This window comes from Emys orbicularis, chromosome 4 (assembly GCF_028017835.1).
Source record: "Emys orbicularis isolate rEmyOrb1 chromosome 4, rEmyOrb1.hap1, whole genome shotgun sequence".
NCBI classification, from domain to species: domain Eukaryota; kingdom Metazoa; phylum Chordata; order Testudines; family Emydidae; genus Emys; species Emys orbicularis.
Window position 1 is genome coordinate 17377918 of NC_088686.1, and position 26112 is coordinate 17404029.

Sequence of the window (26112 nt, forward strand, 5' to 3'; positions counted from 1 at the left end):
AGAATTGAATGCATGGTTTAAAAGTTTGTAGATAGGATGCTGATTTTTCCATGAGCATTTGGCTCTCATACATTACTTCAGGTATTAAGTCTGCAGTAATCTCTCTTCTCTCTTAACAACAAAGAAAAACTACTGTGAATTGCAACAGCTGTCCCTAGTGTGAAGGAGAATTGTCTTGACCTTTTTCTGACATTGCTTCTGTTGACCCATTTGAAATTGTTTGTCTTACAGAAACAAATCTAAGACTAATTATTTCGCAACTCTAATTACTGTTCTCATGGACATTTTTCCATTTTAAATAGAAATAGTTACCTTAAAGTTTTTCTTTCATGATTTCTTACTTTAGCAAGCACTAGAGGAAAGTAAAACCTGTTTTGCTGGTCTTTGCTGCAGTTCGCTTACTCATGTGAAAAGGTTATATGGAAACAACTTTTGTGTGATAATTTTGAAAGATATGCAGCTTCTTGTTCAGCAAAACTTCACTTCATCACAGAGGCTAAATGTGAAAATGCCATTTTTTAAAATGTTCATATTCGTTCATATAGGTGCTTTATAAAGCAGCTCATTTTTTGATCCTTTAATATATACAAGAATATCCCTAAGCATAATAGACAAACTGCATCAGCTCAGCAGCAATAAACTCCTTGCTAGTAATTCATATCTGGCAAACGAGCCCCTGCAACCTGGCGAGTTTACTGCCACTGGGTCTTTTTAGGCTCTCTTTTTATCCGGAGCATGAAAGTGCCTGTTAAAATCATAATGAGGAAAGAACCTCAAAGTACACAAACTCCCTCCTCCCACAAAGTCACATCACCCAAACCAGCAAGAATTTCAGACTGCCAGCACCATCAAAGCTGCTCAAGTTGCAGGTGTCTTTGGATTTGGATCCCTGAGCAGTGATGGTCTAAACATGATTTTGCATGTGTGTGTGAAGTGCACCTAAGGCATAATTCATGACATTGTCAAAGATGGGATGGAAAAGCCTCCAAAACAGCACTTCTAATTGTGTGACTTTTTTCCTTTAAAATGTTTGTTTTATTTTATCTGGCACCAGTGAAGACTCCCAGAACCCTAATGCAAATAAAACAGCACTGCTTTTAAAAAATTTCTCTGTTGACTTTGTCCCTCAGGCTGATGAGCCTAACAGAACTGAAGAGTTTAAAAATAAAATTGCTTATTAGATTTTTTCTTAATTTGTTCTGCTTTATCAATCCAATTGAAGTATGATTCTTGTTTAGAAAAAAAAATCATAGCTGTAAATCCATTTATCTATTTATCCATCCCCTTAAGACGTTAAAATGTTGTTTTTTATTTTTATACTGTTACTGAAAATCATTTATGACATTTTCTGTTTAGGCTGCTAAAGGTTTTGGCAGCTAGAACATGGATTTTGTCTTTTGATGGTGAATTCAATTCAGTGTTTATTGCAAAGTCCTCAGGTGTTTAAATGTGCAGTGATAGACAACTAAAACTCCTGCTGTGCTAGAGTTGGCTAGGTCTCTACAGTAGTTCTAGCATTCGTAAAGAATTGGAACTTATTTAATCTGTTTCTAATAAACGTAAGGCTTTTTTTGCTATTTATATGAGTAGCTAGAGCCAACTTAGTGTTTGTCTGACAGATACCGTACACCTAGCTTCAGTTCTTATTTCTGAAGACTCCCGTATAATTTATGATGCTGTCATCCTGAGAAAATAGCTTGTGAATCATGGTTTATAAATTTCAGTACTAAAATTTGCGTAAGAAGAGAAAAGAAAAATGGATCTACAAAGGTGTTGATGATGTAAAATCAACCATGTACATAGCTTGTTCATTGGCCAAGGTGGTTAGTAGGTAAATTTAGAGGTGATCAACTTTATTTTCACTTTATGTTACTAATGAAAATTTTGCCAATGAAGGGAGGCTGTTTGAAATGTCATTAATATAATTCTATATTAGGTCATTTCTTTTGTTCAGGGAAGCACAGAGGCAGCAGAGGAAGAGGATGGATAGTTCAGTGGTTAGAGTGCTAGCCTGGGGCTTCCTCTGTGACCTTTGGCAAGTCATTTAGTCTCTTTGCCTCAGTTCCCCATTTGCAAAATGGAGATAAAAAGCACCTCCCTACCTCCCAAAGGTGTTGTGCGGATAAATACACTAACGATTGTCAGGTGCTCAGATACTATGGTAATGGGGGCCACAGAAGTGCCATAGGTAGGTAGGAGGGGAACATTGGGATGTAATTGTTGCCGAACTCAGTTTGTAGTATGCATGTCAATCCTGGCTGAAGCCCTGGAGAAGGAATATTGGGGCAAGGTCATGGGACACGGTCAGTGTGATTTACTCTGCATTCTTTCTGACCCAGCCACCCTTTGTTGTCACATATTACTCTTGCCTCTGGCACGAGTGATCCTCACAAGGGTTCTCTGTATAGGGCTGCAGTTGGCAAAAATACCATCCCACATTCATGCTGCTTTTGCAATGTTAATTTTGCATTTATATCCTGGGAAGTGAGTGGGGAGTCGGAATTTGGCCTACCACATGCTGTGCAGCATGGGTATTAGAATTCACCTGGAATATATCTTTGATATGAATTTGATAAATCAGTTTAGGGAATATATTCGATAGATCAATCTTTACCTTTTAAAGGCTTTTTAATGCCTTTCTGTTGGTGGGTATAGCTTGCTTTGTGAGGTATCTGGGTGACTTACATTTCAAGTAAGTTGTTTTAAATTTTGTTCACTGGGAGACCTTGGGCTTATGATCTTTTCTTGTTTAATTATAAACAGATACCTGTAGCCTCCTATTAATGTTTTCAAATAAGATGTTCAAAAATTATGAAACTTAGAAGTAACAGTGAAAGTTTATTTGTGACTTTGCCACTTTTCTATTGATACTGGGGCAAACTTTATACTTCTAGGCTAATAAATTCTTGATCTAATGTGCTTTAGTTTACTTCAAAGCAAAGGGTCATAAACTGCTACTGAACTAATTCCTAAATTTAAGTCTGCCATGTATATGGTTGAATTTGATTCAGTGGCATTAAAATGGTTTATTCGGAGAGATGTAAGCTTCCATGAAAGTATGCACACTATGCCCAAAGAGTTCACGCTATATTTTTTAAACAAATACTTCCTCCATCTCTTCATTTACTTTAATACTGCAATAAACAACCAAGGAAAGTACAGATTTGTATAGTCATCCTAAAAGCTAAATGTAGCGTTGCCAAGTATTAATGTTCCCACGGTACGCTACAGATGCAAAAATTAAGGCAACTGGAATGATTCTGCAATGCCGATAAAAGAAAATACAGTGTGTGGCAATTAAAACAACTGGAAAGGGAAACTTTTATTACAAGTTAGTCCAAAACTGACTGTTGTCTCATTGGTCTAAACTCTTCTAAAACATTTGTTGCATTCTTTGCCCATATACAGAATGCAGCAGATCTAAACTTAAGATTCAGGACATATGTTGTTGTTTTTTGTTTTTTTAAAAAAGGCGATTCCATCCTTTTAATTTAGCATTTGTTGTTGGCTGACTCTTCAAAACTTGTTTTTCAAATCTACAGAACAAAATGAGCACAGTGACAACAAGAAACAAACAAAAATAGCAACTTACACTGACTTAAAACTTAATTTGATGATAACAGATAAAGGTTTTCCTGATTTTCCTAATATGACACAATTCCAACAGTTTTATTTTGCATGCCATAATGTATGCATTTATTGATGCTTTTGGTTTAGTTGACATTTGTTCTAATGGAAAAACAAATTGGCAAAATTATTACTAGTGGACTTTGAAGTAGTGATTTCAGGCCGAGCTTAATCTTCTGTTTGTGTTCAGTACAATCTTTTTGGTTTGGAGATGGATGTATACAGCACAAAAGGTTAAAAAGACTCTGCACATATGTAGCCTCCCTATTAAACACTCTGCCTCTTTCTTTAAGTAGCTGAGGTCTTTTAGGAATATCAGTTTTTCTCTTTTCACTGTGAATTTTTAGTTTAGAGTTCCTGGGGGGAAAGTTCAAAATAAAAAAATGCAGTAGGATTAACCGAAAAGGATCATTTTATTGATCTTCAAACATAGCTCAGAACGTAGAAGGATTTAAACCACATTGGGGAATTTACAGTCTGCACTGTTTTGTACAGTACCTGTTTCAAGTAACTAAAATAGCTGTGGTGAAAAATTCTTTGAGGTACAAAAGAAGAAGGAGGGATTTACTTGAGATGATTCGCATTTATTTCATGTTTTACACATTCATATTATAGTTCCATTAATATCTGTTGTGTATCATAAATATGATGAAAAACTTCTTGACACTGCAGAGTAATCTGCTAACAAAAATGATTTTCATGGGGAAAAAAACCTTTTTATATAAATGAAGCAGCATAGAGGCACCTATTTATAGTATCCTTCACAAATTTCACCATGCCTAGTCAGTCAACTAAACCTTTCCCTCCCCACTGTCCTTGCTCCATATCCCAGTAATCAGTAGGAAGATAGCTTGCACTGTATGTATTCTCAAGTGAAATGAATGCATCTCTAGCTTCACAATTCCAGATGTATAGAAGTCCCCAGTCCTGCAAATGCTTGTGCATATGTTTAACTTTTAAGCATTTGAGTAGTTGCATTAATTTCAGTGGGACTCCTCATGTATTTAAAGTCATTGATATACATGGGCTTTTTTGAGGGTCAGGGCATAAGATTGTATTATTACACCAGAATTGTTAGCAGTCTTTATTAATAATTCTGTTAAAGGTGACCTGGGAAGAGGGGGAAAAAATGGGCTCTTGACTTTTTTGCTTTTTCATGATAAAGATGGCATGATTTATGTTTTTTGTTGTTTTTTTTTATAGACTTGTTTTTTACGTTCACAATTCAGATCCTTTGTAGGCTGGAAGATGTCTGTGATGACGGGAGAATTAGTTCAGTGACATTACAAGAGCTAAAGGAAGGTTAAGCAATTAGGAGGGAAAAGGATTTTTAGTCACTCTTGTTTGTTTGATGTTCATGCTTATTTAACTTCAGTGACTAATATTTTATACAAAGGAAGCCTTTCTTAAAGGTTCAACACCTAGTTGCACTGGTTTAACTTAAGATGTGATTTTAAAACGGATTTTATTTGAACCAATGCAACAGGCTGTATTGGACATGCTTGTTTTGGTTTCAACCAGGTTTATACTGGTTTAGCTTACACTACAAAGTTAGGTTGACGTAAGCCACCTTGTGTTAATCTACCTGTGCATGTATCTACATGTAAATTTGTCTTCCACTGATGTAAGCACCCCATTATGGTGATGCAGTAACACCACCTCTCTGAGTGGCGTTGAGCCATGGTCGATGTACTGAAGTTGATGCAGCATGAATGTAGACACTGCATTACCTATGTTGACCCTAACAGTCCTCCAGCAGCTTTCACAATGCCCAACTCTGACCTCTCTGATCACAGTTGTGAACGCCACTGCCCAGGAGTCATGGAGACCCAACAGTCCCCCTCCCACCACCACCACCTTTTAAAACCCAGCACATTATTGAAATGCTTTTTCCTGATTGTCCAGCTTGGCAAGCACACCTAGCAGATCTCGATTGTTATGTGCGGCTGCCCAGCCAACCTGGAGTAGACCGGAGATACTGGATCTCCTGGGAGAGTGGGGAGAAGAGGCTATGTAGGCACAGCTATGGACCAGCCATAGGAACGTCGCCATCTACAAGCAGATTGCATGGTGGATGCAGGAGAAGGCGTATGACATGGATCAGTAGCAGTGCCAAATGAAAGCAAAGGAGCTGCAGCAGGCATATCAGAAGGTCAGGGAGGTCAACAGTCAATCTGGTGCTGAACCACAGACCTGCCACTTTTACAAAGAGTTGCATGCCATACTTGGCAGAGACCCCATCACCACCTTACAGCCACCGTTGATATCTCCTAGAAGCCCAAGGCACAGATCCCTTTTGTGAACAGCAAGGGTGAGGAGAGGAGGAGGATGGGGACATATGATAGAGTGGTCAAGCTATGTCGCAAACCAGAACCTGTTTGAGACTCCACTGAAGTCCAGTCAAGTCGAGCACGGGCGAGCCTGATGCAGGAAGAAGAACCTCGGGTAAATGTGTAATTGTATTTGCCATTACAATGGTGTACTGCTGGCACCCCCGACTTAGCAGGACACAGCTATTGACTTTTCATTAATTTATTCATTCTAGAAGAGGTAGTGGTACAACAAAGAGAGGTAGAGTTGTCATCTGTTTTTACATTCCCATGTAGAGTTAGGCAGGGGGCACTTTGCGGAGCAGTTTGCTTATGTACACAGGTATATCCCTTGAATCCTGCTTAGAGATCTCAGTGAAACTTTCCTGGAGGTGCTCTGCAATCCTCTCTCAAAGCTTTCTAGGAATCACAGCCTTATTTCTTCCTCCACGGGAGGACATTTTCCCATGCCAGTTGGTGATAATCTCATCAGGAACCATTGCAGTAAACAGGCTAGTAGCATATGGGCCAAGCAGGAAAAGGAGAGGGAGATGCACCAGGACATAATGGGGCTTCTCTGTCAACAAACACAGATGCTGCAGACTGTTGTGAACCTACAGGTTGAACAATCCCAGGCTTGCCTGCCTTTGCACTCCATGGAGAACTCCATTGCAGCATCTCCCTACACCTCCCCTCTACATTCCATGTGGCATATGGGGCCGCATTCCTACCCCTACCACTCTACACCAGGGGACAGTAAGGACAACCACAGCTCCACATACACTGGCCTGGGAGAACCACAGTTGCTGTATGTGTAGCCAAAATGGACATGAATGTTTCCCCTTGCTAAGTTCTGTTTCATTAATTTGTTAAGTTTTTAATGTATTTGCTTTTACATCATACAGATTTTTTTGTAGTGGTTTTGTTATTCAATAACATTCTATTTTTTGGAAAATAATTCATCTTTATTCTCATTCTCAATATATGCTGCAGAATGCCTAGCTGTCCTGAAAGCACCCACTAACTTGTTACTGTCCAGGGATACAACTCCTAGCATCAGTGACAAACACAGTTCAATAATCATAAATGTACAGCAAGCACCACAAAATTAATTGGTGCATTGACAGTGTTCTATTCATATATGTACACAAAGCACCACACAATTCTTAACAGGCCCCAAAACAGCAGGGCGAGTTAGCGCACAGTCTAGCTCCACATATTACTATGTCTCACTGTTAGTGCTCGCTGTAGGGCGCCCTTTGCAATGCTTTGCTGCTGTAGCCTCCAGCCTGGACTGCTCACAAACAGCCCCCAGCATGTAAGTCACTCCCAGCTATGTCTGTGTGTGGGCTGCAGCCAGCCAGCCATACCTTGGCTCTAACCAGCCTTGATTATGCTGCAGGGTGACCTCAACACACCCAGTCCCAGATCATCCCCCAGAAATGTGTATCCTGTGCTGCCCAGCCCTCTCCTGGACAGTACAAGTGTATATAAAGTGTATTCTTTCTTTAATAGAAATAATATGCACATAACTTGTCACCGTAAATGGCATTTCCAGACACTTCAGTTCAAGCACACTAGGTTAGATAAAACGAATTTATTAATTACAAAGAGATTTTAAGTGAGTACAAGTAATGAGGCATAAAAGTCAGAAACGATTACAAGAAAAATAAAGATAAAAGTTAGGTAATTGGTGCCTAACTTAACAAATTATGTTAAATTCAAAACAGAGGACCCCTTCTCCCAGAATCCAATGAATGCTTCCTTTGTCGCTTCAGGTGCCTTGAACGCAATTAGGGGGAGGTGCCTTGCAGGGTTTGCCCTTCTTTTTTATAGTTTCAGTCCCCTTCTTATAAAACATTTCCAACTGGGTACCAGGAGAGAAAAAGTCTATGGGGAAGAATGTTTCCTGCTGCTTTTTCCTCACCTGCTTCAGCTTCCTTTGTTTCCCTTCCTACTTTATGACTCTGTTCACTGCTTACATGCAAATTAAGCAGAGCACACATTCCTTTATTTGAGACAGACCTGTTTGCTAACCTCAGTTTCGAATATTTGTTAATAATACCATACAGTGGAATCTTATAACTTCACATACAGTATTGCCACACACATTTTATCAGGACAATAATGACCAGCAAATTATGAGTTTTCAAATGATAGCTCACAAGTATGGCTATGATTTAGTCACAGGTATTTTTCGTAAAAGTCATGGACAGGTTACGGGCAATAAACAAAAATTCACGGCCTGTGATCTGTCCATGACTTTTATGAAAAATACCTGTGATTAAATCTTGGGTGTGTGTGAGTGGGCTGCTGCTGAGGGGCATCCGAGGGGGGGGGGCGCTATTGGGTGAGACCGGGGGCTGCTGCTGGGTGGGGCGCCTGGGGCCAATGGCCCCAGCTACCGGGGGCCACAGACTGCGGCTGCTCTGGCCAGCCAGGGACCGCTGCCGGAGCAGCGTCTGGTGTGGCTGTCCTGGGGACCACCTGAGCAGCTGGCCCCTACTCACAAGGCATACTTTGTACATAGATTATTAGCGTAGTGTGTAGGGTGTGTACCGGGGTACATTCTGTCACAGACTTCCCATGTGAAAGTTAAAGCTGTCTTGACTCAACTTTAACTCACATAGCTGTATTTTAAAAAATGAATTAGCTTGTTAACAGACTGCTCTGCGATTTCTTCTACTGGCCCACTTCTTCCTTTTAATGCAATTCCTGCTAGGGAAGTCATGACTCGAAACTTACCTCAGATACACACTCTTCCATGGATGGCAAAATACCAATCTCATCTAAGTTAAATTAGTCATGTAACACTGATCTCTTAAATTGCACAAAGTCCTGAGATATGCAAGTCATGAGAGTGCAGAGTATGGTGTTTGCCTTTGTATGTGCTTCTGTAGTACCTGCCAAAGCAGCGTTGTACCACCATACACCATTAGGCTGTTTGATTAGATATGTTCAGTGTGTACCTCAAAATATGTGATAATTTAAAGATATACTTGCTATTTAAATGAGATTTCCCCTAATTGGCTGTTATAAATTAGAGGCAAGAAGAAATGATTTATTGCTTATAATTGGAAATGAGTTACGAAGACGAATGTTGGTAATCATGAAATAAAATTTGGAATACATTGATTTCCAGATGGTTGGCAATGGAATTGCTCTTTAATGTATAATATACCAGACATGGGGGGCGGGGAGTTTCTACTGTATGCCCTTGTGCTTTGATGAGTTACCTGTATGAAATTAGTTACCTGAATCTTAAATTATTGTGTTCCACTGCATATACCTGCAAGAGGCACCTCGTTTAAACAGTGCTGTATTATCTGAGATAGTGGAGGAGGAAGAGGTAATTTAATGTTATGTCTAGTATGATTTTTGTCCTTGTAATGTCACATACTTTAAACAGGAAAGATCTAACAATAAATCTTGCATCACCTTTGGGTATAACAATCTCCGTGGATTGTTCTCCGAGACTGCACGTTACTAGATGTTTTTCTTTTCATCTTTGGCCTCATTATCTGTTTTTATGAGGTTGAGATTGAGCAAAAACACCTGTCCAAAAGCAAATACTTGTAGACCTCATCGGCTACATCTGGTATAATACATTTGTACCAGAATTAAAGGCAAAAACACTACTGTTAAGAACTTTGCCATTCGAAATACACATCTTCACAATGTAATTTAGCTCTAATCAGATTATAGAAGTGTTTGTGTTACTTGCTAATTTAGAAAGATTTGTCTATCCGTAGCTGTAAGCACAGGATGTAAAAATGATTGGTATTTAGATTGCCTTATATAATTTCCATAAATTTTTTGCCTTTTCACAACCATTTCGGGCCCCAGTTCAGCAAGGCAGTTAAGCACTTAAAGTGGGACTACTTGCATAATTAAAGTGAGGCACAGGTTTGTGTGTCTTACTGATTCGGAACCATAGTGTGGTTAGTTACATACTTTTCAGAATAAAGTTGTAACCCAGCTTTATAGCTTCCTCTGTTTCAAGAAGCTTTTCCTATAAGATGCAAATCTGCCTTTCTGCCACCATTTCATTTGGGCAGGCAGAAAAGGCTCAAGCTGCTGTAATGAAAGCGATGGCATCTTTTGGATAGTGGTTTCTTCTCTTTTGATCAAGTCTAGATTTTTTTTTTTTAATTGCAAATACTTTCCTCTGTTGTCAGCTCTCAAGAGGTGAGTTCATCAGCATCCATATTGACAAATCCAGTAAAGTCTTCCACTAGGGTTGCAACCCATCTGGGTTTTACCTTCTGTGTCCGGGTGCCATTTAGGGTTGGCAGGTGCCTGGTTTTTGGGGACCTGGCAACCCTAAATGGCACCTAAACCAAAAGCCCGATTACTGCTGGGCGGGGGGAGGAACCAGTTCATTAACCTGTGCCAGCCCCAGCTCAGTTGGGGCCTGCCTGCAGGTAGCAGGCAGACTCCTTGAGATGATCCAGTTAGTGGCCGGGGGAGGGAGGGCGGCAGAGTAGTGAGTTGGGGTCTTGGAGGAAGAGGCAGAGCAGGGGGCAGATCAGAGGCAGAACCTTGGGGGAAGAGGTGGGGCTGGGGCCTTGGGGTTGTGGTTACCAGCAATTAGAAAAGTGGCAACCCTATCTTCCACTTTCATAATGTCAGGAAGTAGGTGCATTGGCCAAGGCAGTAGAGTTACCACAGCCAGCCTTTCTTGACCTGGAGCAATTGCAATTTCCCATGGTCTGCAGTAATTTCCTAGAGTGAGAGACATATAGAGGGTCTCCTTGGATCTGCTGTTTGGTTTACTTTAGCTTGAGGCCCAGTGATGTGGCTTTATATTTGAACTCCCTCCATTTTTGTAGTTGAAAATTTCTTGTTATGGTCAGTGACAAAAACATCATGTGATGTTTTACAGCATTTATTTGAGGTCTTGGAGATCAGTGAGTGCTGCAGTTACACAGAAAAATATTCAGTCTTGTCTTTCATCCATATCCACTCCTCCCTTCTCACTCCCAAGAACAGATATGGAAAATGTGTCCAGGCACCTGTATATTAGCAGAGTGCTTGTCTGTTCTGAAGAAGATGCAACAGTCTTTAGGAAAACAGCACATATGCCTGACTTTATTCTTCACCAGTAGATGTTTCTCTTGAGGTATGTCTTCACTCCAGAGCTAGCCCTGGTGATCAGCACATGGCTCTGAGCCACCCTGCTCTGCCTAGTCCAGGTGAGAGCATCCCCACTGCAAAGCCTACCCCCTTTACTGTTTCCTTACTGGGTATGTCTTCATGGCACATTTAACCTGGGCTCTTTACCCAGGTTTTAGCCTTCCCCCGCCCCCTTGTCCACACAGTAAAACCTCTGACCTGTGTTTGGAGGTGCTTTAAACCTGGGCTACTTTACACAGCTGAGGGTATGGGTTAGAGCCAGGTGCCAGTTTCACTCAGACTGCAGTTTCACTCAGACTTAGCAGTAGTTGCACTGACTCCAAGCTGCCAGAGAAATGTTTTGTTCTGTCCTGAGAATATAGGATTTTCAATCCCTCGCCTTCTGCAAAACTACCACCACGGGCCTGAGGCTTAGGATGGCCAACTATTCAGGCTGGAACCAATGGCAGGCTTAAAGTTTGCTGCTAGCAGGAGCTTTACGCTATCGAAAAGACGAGATTCCCAACTTTCCAGTAAGGGACACACCATTAAATCCTTGACCTGGAAAGCTATTTAAGGTCACTATTAGAGATGTTTACAATTGTTGTTTTTCCCTTTCTGCAGCTATCTGGTCCGTTGGTCCTGGTACAAAGACAGCTTGGCTTTACAAGTGGGGGAGATGCCGAAACAGCACCAATAAAACTCTCTAGAGCACTTCACAGTAGATTTTCTGCAACACGTGTCGTGTATATAGAATGCATGATGGTGTGGCATGGTTATATAGGTTTTATTGACACTTGTCTCGGATGACCTGCATAATTTTACTCAAGGTTTCTCCACTCATGATTAACACAGCCATCACAGACTCATGATGATAAACCCATTATATCAAATCATGCCATCATGTATTCGTTGTCTGTCTGTCCTTCTGTCTGTAACATTAGTATGGGTGGTAAGCAGCAGTAAAGGGTTTCCTACGTGGATGGATTAAATTAAAATTCAGCAGTAAGAGAGCTTTGGGTGACGTTCTAAAGCTGCTATTTCCAGAATTACATTGAGGAGATTGTTATGGTATAATAATCCCCTGGGTGGGTGAATTGCCTAATATAAATTACACACTTTATTGCCCCATAACTTCCTCTCTTTTTTATGTACTGTATTATATAATCTTTGTTTATTAAGTAATAAGCAAAATAAAAAGTTTGTCACAACCAGCTTGTTTTTCAAAGCATTTGTTCACTTTGAAAGTTCAATTTGTGATCTTTAGCCCTGTCAGATTCTATTATACTGAATCTTCTTTTAAATTGTTAAGCTGGAGGACAAACCTAGATGCTATCTTGTATGTCTTAACTGAAGCTGGAGCAGGAGCTAAGCAGATTCTATAGTGAGCAGACACTAATGACAAATACTGTGCCATTACTTTCTGACAAGAAAATGTCAAGAGTATCAACTTCACGTGTTATGTATGTTGGTTGTCTGGAACATATGAATAATTTTCAAAATTGGCTTGAAACCTGTATGTTGCACTTGTGGTTTGTACATCTTTTTCCTTTTGTAGGTTTGCTTTACCATTCACAACATTGCTTCTGTTGTGGTTTATTTTTTTTATTTTTTTTATTTTTAATGTATTTAATTCTGTCAGTTTCATAGTTCGTAATGCAAATGCATAAAACCAGAAGATACAGTAAATGGTGAATGATTACAGAAGCATTTAGAAAGATCATGAGAGCCATTTCATTTTTGTCAAAGTATTATATTTTAAACAGAAACATGCTGTATATCACAATGTGTCTTAACCCGGGAAATGATACCAAACATATGAGACAAAGCAGCTCCTAATTCCGAGTATTTCTTCTGCTCAGCAAAAGCCCAGTTTTCAGCAAGTCCGATGAGCTGGGATAGATGGGGAGGTAGTCGTGTTGATGGGGGGTACATGCATGTTGAAAGTGGCATAAAAGACTTTGGCTGTCCTCTTTTTGTGAAGCTGCTCATTTGAGCATTAATGCCCCATCCCACTCAAGCCTCAGAAACAGCTGTGTTCTTCAGTGATGGCACACTACAATATTCTAGCCTTCCCTGGTTAAATCAGACTGCAGAAGGAGCCAGTATCTGTAGCCATGGCAGCCAGTAATTTATTGTTCCATATGGTTGGTGTGGCAGCAGCTGCTCTGTTTTAAGGAGGTCAGGGCATCAGGGCATTTAAAAAAAAAAAAAACACTGTAAAATCTTTCTGTACAGTACAGTAATAGCTAGGGGTCTCTGTGGAGATAATGACATCACCAGCCAAGAGACATAAATTACTTTTTTTTTAATCGAAGACGTTATTCTCTTAGGAAAATAAGTTGACACAATGTATCTCTGTGTGTGATGGTTTCAGTTCTCCAGTTTTCACTGCTGCTGTTTGGTGATAGTACATATTAATTAATGAGCCTGATCCTCCTGCTTAAATTGAGATTAACTCTGCTGAAGTCCGTGGAGTCCCACTACTGTAAGATCAGTGGAAGGAAGAGGAGAATCAGGCCCAGTGTCTTTCCAGTACATCATATATATGTTTTTTCTGTATTGTTTTTGGCTTGCTCTGAGAACTGCAGTACTCTTACTACTGAGAAATAAACATGCTTTATGAACACTAACATAGTACAGGAATACAGCCTGTGGAGTACTCAGTCTCTCATTATTGTAAAGTGCAATAGAATGACTTCCTTATGTTTAGGGTTGCAGTTTACAATTAGGGGTTCCACAAGTTAGAATCCTTTTTTTCTTCCTTATGGGAACATTTGTAATTAAAATGACACTGGGATATTTACTGTGTACTTAGTGTAGCAGTGATTGTATTGTTCAGTGTGAGCGCATGCATTATTGCCTCTAAAACAAAGGCCAGTACATTCTGAGTGCCTTCTGGGCTTATTTTATAGCTTGATTCTAACTGGGGAGGGGCAAGGCTTCAGGGTATTCTTGGGGGGGGGCATGGTGTCGATCAGTAACATGCGGCAACAAGTCTCATTTTTTGATAGAGTGTTAATTGCAATAATCACACTGTTTTCAAATAGAGAGCTTTAATGACTTATCTACTGCTTTTCAAGTATGTGAATACAGGATAACAGATATTTTACCAGCAACCTTCATTTATCTAACCTATTGATATTGTTACTGCATTCTCATGTCTGTGTGCATCTAAATTAGTACTCTAGATTAGAAAACAATGATTAACAGTATAATACGCATATTCAGATATCAGGAAGGTTGTATAACTCAGGTGGGGCAGCATAAAGGGGAAGTCGGACACAGAGTAAGATTTGCATCAGTGCCTTCAAATGTTTTCTCTGTATGTCGAAGGATCCTTTAGGACTTCTAGGGAGTAAATACATTCTCTGGGTTAACGGTACCGTCTTCTGCCATGATGATAATCATGAAGTGCAACAGACAATAGTTGTAAAAGAATACCGTTGTATTCCAAATCACTCTGTAGGTGCAAGCACTTAGACTCTGCCTTTGAAATGTTGCCCGGACGTCAGCTTGGTTAGATGCACTGAAAACAGGTTCACTTTGGACTGCCCCAGATGTTCAAGTATCCTGAAAATGTTCTGAAGCTCTGCAAAGAAGAGACTCAGCTGAACGCCTGTCTCTTGAATTTTAATATTTTCTTCTCTGTCAGATAATGAAGACTAAAACTCTCCACTCGTTCTCTGGGGTTTCACTTCCTACTGTAGAATAGTCAGATTTAGTGTCCTTTTAAAATTGGAGAACAACTTCTTTGTTTGTACACTAAATAATGCGAGAATCAATGGATGAGTAGAGGGAAAGAAGCATCTTACTCTACATGAATGCTTAGCTCTGGAGGTGTACATCTCTATTATTGAAACTTAGACTCCATTCAGAGGTATGCCAGGGAACCTGTGTGAGCAGAATTTAGGTACCAGGCAAGTCATTCTCTCTATAGCTGGGTATATCTGGATGAGAAGAGGGGACACAAAGCAGCCAAAACTAGGTTAAAACAATTGACAACAGTGTTCATAGCAATAAGGAAACAGGATTTCAAATGACTAACAAGGACAACACTTAGCACTTGAGTGGCAAAATAATACAGACTCCTCTCTGATCTTCAAATGTGTGTCTGCAGTCCTTTCCCCCGCTATGCAATATTTTAAAAAAGATGCTCAAGTTCAGCTTCCAGCATTTCTTACTTTCAGCTCATAGAATCTCAGGGTTGGAAGGGACCTCAGGAGGTCATCTAGTCCAACCCCCTGCTCAAAGCAGGACCAATCCCCAGTCAGATTTTTTGCCCCAGATCCCTAAATGGCCCCCTCAAGGATTGAACTTACAACCCTGGGTTTAGCAGGCTAATGCTCAAACCACTGAGCTATCCCTCCCCCTTCATGTAGGATCCTTTTGTTTTTTGATGTTGTTGTCTAGTTCAAGATTAGATATAAAATGTTAAAACCATACTGATGTAATCTCGGTACATCAATGTAAATCTGGAATCACCTCACTGAAATAAAGTGATTCCAGATTTACACTGGTGTAATTAGGAACAGAATCTGGCTCACTGAATCTGTCCCTCTCAATATAACAGAAAAGAGGGAGGGGCCAGCAGTGGGTAGAAATGTTTTGGCCTTCAGAGCATGTGGCAAAGGTAATCTATTTTATAGGGCTTCTGGGGAGAGCTAAGAAGGGCTTTGAGAGGAGTATGGGATGGAGTTTTGCTATTGTGCTTATTAGCTTGCCTTTTTTCTAAGGGCTTGTCTACATGGGGAGTTATTCTGATTAGCTGTTCCTAAATTAATTATTCCTGATTAATTGTATTCCAAATAAGCTTAATCCACTTTGGAAATGTCTTATTTTGAATAAATGTAATCCACTATTATTTTGGGATAAGAGCATTCACACATGGAGTTAATCAGGAATAGTTAAACCTCTTTAAAAACACACCCTACCTTATTCCAAATCAACTTTCATGTCTAGACAATCCTTTATTGTATTGAGCTGCTAGGTGATGGTTTTACTGAATGTAGATGTTAATTGCTGTTAAACTGTGTGTAGGGCTTGGGCATAGACTTTCTTTTATATTTTTAAATTGAAAGGGTAAAATAAATACATAGTGTGATAACATTAGCAAACTTGTTCTCTTGGCTAGAGAACAAGTGAATGTAGCCTGTGTCAAGCTGACCTTGTGTTTTTACATTTACAATATAACTTTCCTAATAATCACCAACGCCTTTTTTCTTCTTTCCAGATTAAGACCCTTGATTTCTACACAACTAGCTAAAAAGGCTGCAACTGAAGAGGTATGTGAAGTTTACCACCTCTCCCAGAACCCTTCTACACAACTGCAATCTGAAAATTGACTTAACTCATAATACAATACTTAACACTTGATTATGGCAACTACCACAAACCTCAGTGCACTGGTGTGACGTTCCCTTCTGGTGTTGTCTGGACCAGTGATCTGCTAGACCACTCCAGTCCTTGACTCTGGGAACCAGCCTTACCCTGCTCTGCTGTGAGAACCCCCACTCCTGGGCTGTTCATGCACAGCCTCTGGCATGTAAGCTGCTCCCAGCTACTTGCAAGCGAATGACACTAGCCAGTATCTCCAGTCCCAGAAACAACCCTAGGAACCTCCGTCTTGCAGTGTCCAGTTATGCCCACTGGACACTGCAAGCTTTTATGACTTTGTCAATTTAAGAAAGAAATTGATATGTACGAGGCTTGTTCTCCCAAGGGGAGTCTCTGACACACTGCAAACCAAATGCACTGCTTCAGGTAGAATAAACAAACAGATTTATTAACTCTGGGTAGATTTAAGTGATTATAAGTCAAAGCATAAGTCAGATTTGGTCAAATGAAATAAAAGCAAAAGACATTCTAAGATGATCTTAACACTTTTAATGTCCTTAAAAACGTAGATGCTTCTCACTACAGGCTGGCTCTTCAGCCAGGCTCTCCCCTTTGATCAGTGGTTCAGTCGCTTGGTGGTGGTGGTGTCTGTAGATGTGGGTGGGAGAGAGAGAGCATGGCAAAATGTCTCTCCCTTTTATCATGTTCTTTCTTTCCTCTTGGCTTTGCCCCTCCTCTCCCCTTCAGAGTCAGGTGAGCGTTACCTCATTGCAGTCCCAAACTGCCCAAAGGAAGGGGGTGACTCCCTCGAGGGTCTAACAGATTCTTTTGTTGCTGCCTAAGCCAGTGTCCATTGTTCCTCTTTCAGAGTAGCAGCCGTGTTAGTCTGTATCCGCAAAAAGAACAGGAGTACTTGTGGCACCTTAGAGACTAACAAATGTATTAGAGCATAAGCTTTCGTGGGCTACAGCCCACGAAAGCTTATGCTCTAATACATTTGTTAGTCTCTAAGGTGCCACAAGTACCATTGTTCCTGTGAGGCTGGGCTTGGTTTGTCTCATCCATGCCCTGACGAGGTGTGAACTGCCTCTCTCTTCCTGGAGAGTTTTTGCATGGGCTTACTTTAAGCCATGAGGATACATCTTCAGCCTCATAACTATATACATTAAATTATAACCTGTACCCTTACTATAACATTACTGTAACAATTACTATAACAACCATGCTCAGTGCATTATGATCCTTTCAAAGACACCCAACATGACAAACTTTGCATTGGATACCACACAACCATTTTATAAAGATGAACATGGGGTGTCGGGTGTTTCCCCGAGGTACAGAGCATCACAACCAGATTCTGATCTCTGTTATGGGAATGTAAAGTCAAAGAGATAAGGATTGGTCCCTCTTATCAGGCCAGTGGAATCATTGCAAAGATGATGCTCTCTGTTTTCCAGTTGGAATTATTTGCTTTTACAAAAATAGGGATTCAGAATGGAAGGGTGAGTGAAACTGTGAACACAAACCTCTCAATAAACCAGGTAAATATTAATGTTTAATATATTCAAGAGGAATTCCAGTTTGGGGAGAGGGGAAATAACACCTATATGCTTTTAAAAAACAAACAAATTGAGTAAGAGAGCAGTGGTGGGGAGTAAGCAGAGTTTGTTCCTACTCCCTCACTGTATTATCCAGCAGAGCTGAACTGCCACACAGGAGGAAGTAATCAACTCCTGTTGAGGACCAGTGGTAGATGACTTCCCCCATGGAGCAAGCAGGTAGCCAGGGAGAGAATTGTAATTCTGGTGTCATGTTTCCCTCCCTTGTCTGCTCCTGGGACAGAGGAAAAAGTGACAGCTCACCCTAAATAATGAAACTTAATATTTATGTATTTTGGTTTGAGATTGTAATATTGCAGAGGAGGAGTTGTTAATAATTATGTGACCATATTCACGATACTCATTTTGGTAATTCTCTCTCTCTCTCTCTCTCTCTCTACCAAAATGTGAGTCATGATTCCTGTCACTAACTCCTCCAAACTGTACCATAGACTCTCTGTAGATAGTAATTCCATGCTCTAATAATAAGAATATAGCAGTAGGGATATATTAGCGACCACGTGACCAGGATGGTGATAGTGACTGTGAAATGCTCAGGGGAGATTAGAGAGACTATTAAAATAAAAAACTCAATAATAATGGGGGATTTCAACTATCCCCAGATTGACTGGGTACATGTCACCTTAGGACGGGATGCAGAGAGAAAGTTTCTTGACACCTTAAATGACTGCTTCTTGGAGCAGCTTGTCCTGGAACCCAAAAGAGGAGAGGCAATTCCTGATTTAGTCCAAAGTGGAGCACAGGATCTGGTCCAAGAGGTGAATATAGCTGGACCCCTTGGTAATAGTGACCATAATATAATTAAATTTAACATCCCTGTGGTGGGGAAAACACCACAGCAGCCCAACACAGAAGCATTTAATTTCAGAAAGGGGAACTACACAAAAATGAGGAGGTTAGTGAAACAGAAATTAAAAGGTACTGCGCAAAAAGTGAAATCCCTGCAGGAAACTTTTTAAAGACACCATAATAGAGGCTCAACTTAAATGTATACCTCAAATTAAAAAACATAGTGTGAGAACCAAAAAAGTGCCACTGTGGCTAACAACAAAGTAAATAAAGCAATGAGAGACAAAAAGGCATCCTTTAAAAGGTGGAAGTTAAATCCTAGTGAGGAAAATAGAAAGGAGCATAAACTGCCAAATGAAGTGTAAAAATATAATTAGGAAGGCCAAAAAAGAATTTGAAGAGCAAAAATTTTGTAAGTACATCAGAAGCAGGAAGCCTGCTAAACAACTAGTGGGGCCACTAGACAATTGAGATGCTAAAGGAGCACTCAAAGACGAGAAGGCCATTGTGGAGAAACTAAATAAATTCCTTGCATCAGTCTTCACGGCTGAGGATGTGAGAGAGATTCCCAAACCTAAGCCATTCTTTTTAGGTGACAAATCTGAGGAACTGTCCCAGATTGAGGTGTCATTAGAGGAGATTTTGGAACAAATTGGTAAACTAAACAGTAATAAGTCACCAGGACCAGATGGTATTCACCCAAGAGTTCAGAAGGAACTCAAATGGGAAATTGCAGAACTACTAACTGTAGTCTGTAACCTATCATTTAAATCAATGTCTGCACCAAATGACTGGAGGATAGCTAATGTGATGCCAATTTTTAAAAAGGGCTCCAGAGGTGATCCTGGCAATTACAGGCCGGTAAACCTGACTTCAGTACTGAGCAAGCTGGTTGAAACTATAGTAAAGAACAAAATTGTCAGACACATAGATGAACATAATTTGTTGGGGAAGAGTCAACATGGTTTTTGTAAAGGGAAATCATGCCTCACCACTCTGCTAGAATTCTTTGAGTGAACAAGCATGTGGACAAGGGGTGTCCGGTGGCTATAGTGTACTTAGATTTTCAGAAAGCCTTTGACAAGGTCCCTCACCAAAGGCTCTTAAGCAAAGTAAGCTGTCATGGGATAAGAGGGAAGGTCCTTTCATGGATTGGTAACTGGTTAAAAGATAGGAAACAAAGGGTAGGAATAAATGGTCAGTTTTCAGAATAGAGAGAGGTAAATAGTGGTGTTCCCCAGGGGTCTGTACTGGGACCAGTCCCATTCAACATATTCATAAATCATCTGGAAAAAGGGATAAACAGTGAGGTGGTAAAATTTGCAGATGATACTAAACTACTCAAGATAGTTAAGTCCCAGGTAGACTGCAAAGAGCTACAAAAGTATCTCACAAAACTGGGTGACTGGGCAACAAAATGGCAGATGAAATTCAATGTTGATAAATGCAAAGTAATGCACATTTGGAAAACATAATCCCAACTATACATCTAAAATGTTGGGGTCTAAATTAACTGTTACCACTCAAGAAAGAGATCTTGGAGTCATTGTGGATAGTTCTCTGAAAACATCCACTCAATGTGCAGTGGCAGTCAAAAAAGTGAACAGAATGTTGGGAGTCATTAAGAAAGGGATAGATAATAAGACAGAAAATATCATATTGCCTCTATATAAATCCATGGTACACTCACATCTTGAATACTGTGTGCAGATGTGGTCGCCCCATCTCAAAAAAGATATATTGGAATTGGAAAAGGTTCAGAAAAGAGCAACAAAAATGATTGGGGGTATGAAACAGCTTCCGTATGAGGAGAGATTAATAAGATTGGGATTTTTCAGCTTGGAAAAGAGATGACTAAGGGGGGATATGGTAGAGGTCTATAAAATTATGACTGGTGTGGAGAAAGTAAATAAGGAAGTGTTATTTACTCCTTCTCAGAACACAAGAACTGGGGGTCACCAAATGAAATTAATAGGCAGCAGGTTTAAAACAAACAAAAGGAAGTATTTCTTCACACAATGCACAGTCAACCTGTGGAACCCCTTGCCAGAGGATGTTGTGAAAGCCAAGACTATAACAGGGTTCAAAAAAGAACTAGAAAAATTCATGGAGGATAGGTCCATCAATGGCTATTAGCCAAGATGGGCAGGGATGGTGTCCCTAGCCTCTGTTTGCCAGAAGCTCGGAATGAGCGACAGGGAATGGATCACTTGATTACCAGTTCATTCCCTCTGGGGCACCTGGCATTTGCCACTGTCGGAAGACAGGATACTGGGCTAGATGGACCTTTGGTATGACCCAGTGTGGCCGTTCTTATGTTCTCCTCCTTCACACTCTGTCTCTGTGAAATACGTTTACACATGTGTATACACATACAGTAAATTAAAATTGTTGTTCATATTCAGAGACTAAACTGTTACATAACAATGTAGCATCTATATTGCTAATTTACAAACTGAGTCAGCCATTCATCTTTTTTTATATAAATGTGTGAAATCTGACACCATTTTGAAAATGTTCTAGTTAACTTTGATCATTTAACATGTTTCCACAACCATTCATGCCCCCATAAAAAAAAAAAAAAATTGAGAGTTTAAAAGCCATACTAAAGTTCAAATTTTCTGGAGACTGATTCAGGAAGTTTGGTGAAAGGAATTGTTTGACACCTTTGTTTAAAAATGATTAAAACATTAATTTTCAGAAACAGTTTGATATAATGCCTGGGGAAATACATTTTCACTTTTTATGCTGTGCTCATTAGAAAAACCTGCACATTTTTAGAGCTGTAACAGCCTGGAAATGGACATGATAATTAGAAGAAGGTCATATTTTAATTAGGATGGTGCAATTTTAATAAACAATGAATCAGTTGTAGCTCCTTTATATTCATCCATTCTTTAGTGAAAATTTTTAGAGCAGATGGAAACTTTTAGCATAAAAATTAGTATAAATTAAGATGATGTTTTTCCTGAAACTGTTGTCTATTACTTCTTGTGCCTAAAACCCCTGGAGTTGTCAGTTTGATAATTCTATATGGGAAAAGTGGTGATGGGTGAAACATGATAAACTGAAAGGAATTCAAATCTAAATAACAGTAAGATTTATTTCTACATAGAGATTGTTTTCTATGTGATTTGGGCACCCAGTCCCTGTTAAAATTAATGGGTGTGCAGTACCCAATCAATGAGCTATTGGTGGAATCTCCTTGGTGACTTTGCCCTGGTCTACACTACAAACGTACGTCAGTCTAATGAAATTTATATAATCCACAGCCCTGAGCGATGCAGTTACACCGACCAAACTCCCGGTGCACGGAGTGCTATGTTGACAGGAGGGCTTATTGGGGAGGAGGAGTACCTACGCTGATAGGAGATCTCCTATTGGCATAGGGCGCATCTTCACTATGCGCCAGAGCACTGCAGCTGCACTGCTGTAAGTGTATACAAGCCCTTAGAAAATCTAAGATGGACTCCTTTGTTTGCCTGTGTGATCAGCTTGATTTCTCACAGGTTTGGGTGGAATTTGATATTTGAGTAATTAGACGGTGAGCTTTTTGGGATAGGGGCTTTCCGTTACGATGTGTTCATACAATGCCTAGGACAATGGGGCCCTGATTTTGTTTGGGGCCTCTAAGAGTTACTGTAGCACAAATAAGTAAGATACTGAATCAGATCCTGTCTTCAGGAGCGGCCTGCACTGGATAATTCAGAAGGTGCAAAAAACCTTCCTCCTAACCTCTACTTTGGCTTAAGCCTCATGCTTAATATCCCTTCCAAAGTGGTTTAACATTAACTATTATAACTGTGGATATTCTTGTTTTCATATAATTAGCTAATGCCTTTCTGAATCTTGCTACGGTTTTGGCCTTAATGGCCTGATGTGGCAATAAGTTCCACAGTTTAATTGCACATTGTGTGAAGGAGTGTTTCCTTCTATCAGTTTTGAATTTGCTGCCTTTTAATTAATTTGAATGTCCCCTTCTGGTTTAAAGAGACAGGAAGAATAGAAGTTCCCAGTCTGACTTCTCCATACCATACACCATTTTACGTACTTCTAACATGTCCCCTCTTATTCATCTTCTTTTGAATGTAAACAGTCCCAATCTTTTCAGTCTTTCCTGGTGATGACTAGTGGCAAGTAATATATACATTCTCAGTTCTGCGAGAGTTCATCATACTGCGCCAGATTCTGTGGTGCACTAACACTGGAGCTATCTTGTGGACAAAAGGGAAAATTCCTCATCATATAGTTGCTGGAGACCGCAGAGCTGCCTCCTCTGCCAGCTTCCCCACTGTAAAGGGGAGAAGAGGGAGGGGCCTGGAAGGGCGGAGCTCCACTGCTGCAGGGGGACTCCAGTAGCCTCAATTAGAGCAAGGCCCCTCCTGCTCTGGCTTAGGGTTAGGTGGCGCTGAATCAGGGAACTGAAGCCAATTTCACATGGCTGCTACTTTCCACAGCTCAGACATAAGAGAATCAGCGACAGTGTCTTCTTTTTCTTTTCATTTGGTCTTCATCTCCCTGCTGTGTTTTCCTCCCTCCCTGCTTGCTCCATTGCACATGCTCTTTTCCCACTTGATCCCCTTTCTCCTTCTCATCATCTCTACAAATGCCTCCTTGTTGCCTAATCCTCAGCTTCTACTGCATGTGCTTTCCTGATGCTTGGTCCCCATCTCTGCTCCTTGGAATTTCTCCCCAGCTGCTAGGTCTTTTTACCCTCTCCTACCCTGGAAGTACTGCCTCCCTGTCCCATTCCCAGAGGACAACTTAGCCCCATCATCAGGGCATTCACCTGTGATGTGGGAGACCCAGGTTCAAGTTCCTGCTCCAATTCCTATAGAATTATTGATGCAAAGTGGAACAGCTCCAACAAGAGAGATTGAGAGCCTCCCCTCAGAATAGCCAGTAAGCCTGGTGGTCAGGGTACTCACCTGAAATGCGGGAAACTTGAGTTCAAGTCCCTACTCCAAAACTGGCAGAGCAGGGACTTGAAACTGAATTACCCATATCCCAGGTGAGTGCCCTGACCACCAGGCAATTGGCTGCTCTGGCATGGGTCCCTCTCTGTTTTGGATTCATCCCAGTGCTGAATGGGGAAAATGTTGAAAATCTCAAAATTCTTCACCGGCTGAGGAAACCATTTCCTGCCGAGCTCTTCTTAGCACATTGCTGAATTGGGGCCTTAGCAGCAATAAGACAGACTCCTCATCTCTGAAAAAGTTTAGACAGCTCTGGCAACAGAGAGGACAGACCAGCACCGTGTGAACAGTCAGCTCTCTGTTGGCATGTGCTCTCGGAGCCACCAGTTCCCAACCCACTGTTCTGATAACCTAGAGGTACCAGTTCGTGTAGCCAATGTGTTATTCTATTACACTATTAACAGTGTTGTCTAATGAGAATTATTGTCACGCTCTTGATTCTGCTCCAAGAAAATCCAGCCTGATCTGTCGAAACTAATACACATCAGTTTTTTCTGATATCAGAGTACATTTTGCTCTCATTAAAGTGATAATAGTGTTGCCATTGTGTAATAGCCCTTATCTGAACCAAACATAATGAAGGAAAACACTGCAAGCTTCCCCACAGAGCTCTGCCAAAGCACCTTAAGCTAGTTTTACCTTGCAGTTGTGAGAGGGTTGTGTTTTTCTTTCACTCTGTTTGGCTGTTTCACTTTGAGTATTTGCCTGGCTTTGAAATACTTGAAATCTGAACATTTCTCTCTCATGCACATTCACAGTACTTTCCACTGTGGACTGTTGAATGTTCCCCAGAAGATTTAAGCTTCTTAGGCTGGGCTTTGGCTTTGTTAGAGGACAATAGTGCCAGCTGCTCTGGCCCTTTCATTTGGAGGTTTTAAGGGGAAAGAGTTGGCTACAAGGAATGGTATACTTTAGTGTCCCCCTGTCTTGTTCACAGGTAACCTTTCCAGATTCACAGACAGAAGGGCCAGAGCTTGAAAAACCAGAGAATGTTCTGGTAGAGAGTGGACCGGTATCATATAACCATGATGAAGAAGTTGAAGAAGAAGAAGTAGAAGAAGAGGATGATCACTGCATGAGTGCACTTCAGTTAATGGGAGGAAATGGTAGGTCTTGATTTTAGATAGTGGGACCTATTGACTGTGCACAATTATGAAAACACAGAAATTACCAGACCAACTTCTGTTCTTTGTAAAGGGCTCTTTATTCCAGGGGTTCTCTAACTTCATTGCACCATGACCCCTTTCTGACAACAAAAATTACTACACGACCCCAGGAGTGGGGACCGAAGCCGGAGCCCATCCTGGGGCCAAAGCCGTAGTCCAAGGTCTTCAGCCCCAGGCGAGGGGCCTGTAACCCTTAGCCCCGCCATCAAGGGCTGAAGTCCTCAGGCTTGGGCTTTGGCCCTGGGCCCCAGTAAGTCTAATGCCAGCCTTGGCGTTAGACCCGCTTTGGGGTCCCGACCCACAGTTTGAGAATCGCTGCTTTATTTTTAAGGAGCTATTGGAGAAATAAAAAATATTAGCTATTTTTGGGGGGAAAAAGGCCACAGCAGTGTTAGCTTGAGATACCAGATGAAATGTGAACACCCAAGTGGTGATGGATATGATTAGAACAGTGCTAATCGGTGTGATGCTGGACTGTGCAGGGCTGGTATGGAGATCCTTTCCACAGCGTGTCTGGGGCAGGGGTGAATAGGTATCCCTGCACAGCGTCTCGCCCATCCATCCCCTGCACAGCCCCTGGGTGAGGCTTAGGTGGTGCAGTGAGCCTTTCACAGGCCACTCCTCCTCGCTGCTGGGGGCTTTAACCCCACAGGCAGTATAATTCAGCATACATTTAAAAATGCTTTCTCCTCTTTACTAATGAAAAGGTAACTTTAGCAAACAGCTAAACATAATGTCAGACACCGAGAGCAAGGCTTTGGCTCACGGTGATTCTTACTTCAGTAAATAAATTTTTTTTTTTTATTTGCTTTCAGTAAAAACTTGATATCCAAATTACATTTTTCTTTAACAGTTCTGGCTGGTGATCTGTGTCACCACAGCGCTCTGGATGTGCAGATCCCTCTGCTCCGACTCTTCATCCCTGCCCCCTAATTCCTCCCATGCAGCAGTCCTCCTAGAGGCTCCTGTACTCCTGCAGCAAGAAGCAGGATTTACCCCTTAATGCCACAGTGCAACTTCCTGGAGGGCTTCCCATAATAAAATCCTGGGACCCTAGCTGTAGGATACTGGCTTGTCTACACCTGGGTTATTCCTGAATAGCTACTCCACTTTAAATTCACGTCCTCCATTATTCTGGAATAACTCTCAGGTGTAGTAGACAAGCCCTAAGAAC

The 26112-nt window shown here is 40.9% G+C and overlaps 1 protein-coding gene across 2 annotated transcripts in view; it reads left to right on the forward strand.

Annotated features, from left to right (window-relative positions):
• The window catches only part of BRF1 (BRF1 RNA polymerase III transcription initiation factor subunit), a 243246-nt gene that overhangs the window by 213000 nt on the left and 4134 nt on the right, over positions 1-26112 (forward strand). For both annotated transcript variants that reach the window (XM_065402496.1, XM_065402497.1), the window contains 2 exons: positions 16285-16336; positions 24710-24878. In XM_065402496.1, the coding sequence (XP_065258568.1) occupies positions 16285-16336; positions 24710-24878 (221 nt within the window). The remainder of the gene's footprint in view (positions 1-16284; positions 16337-24709; positions 24879-26112) is intronic.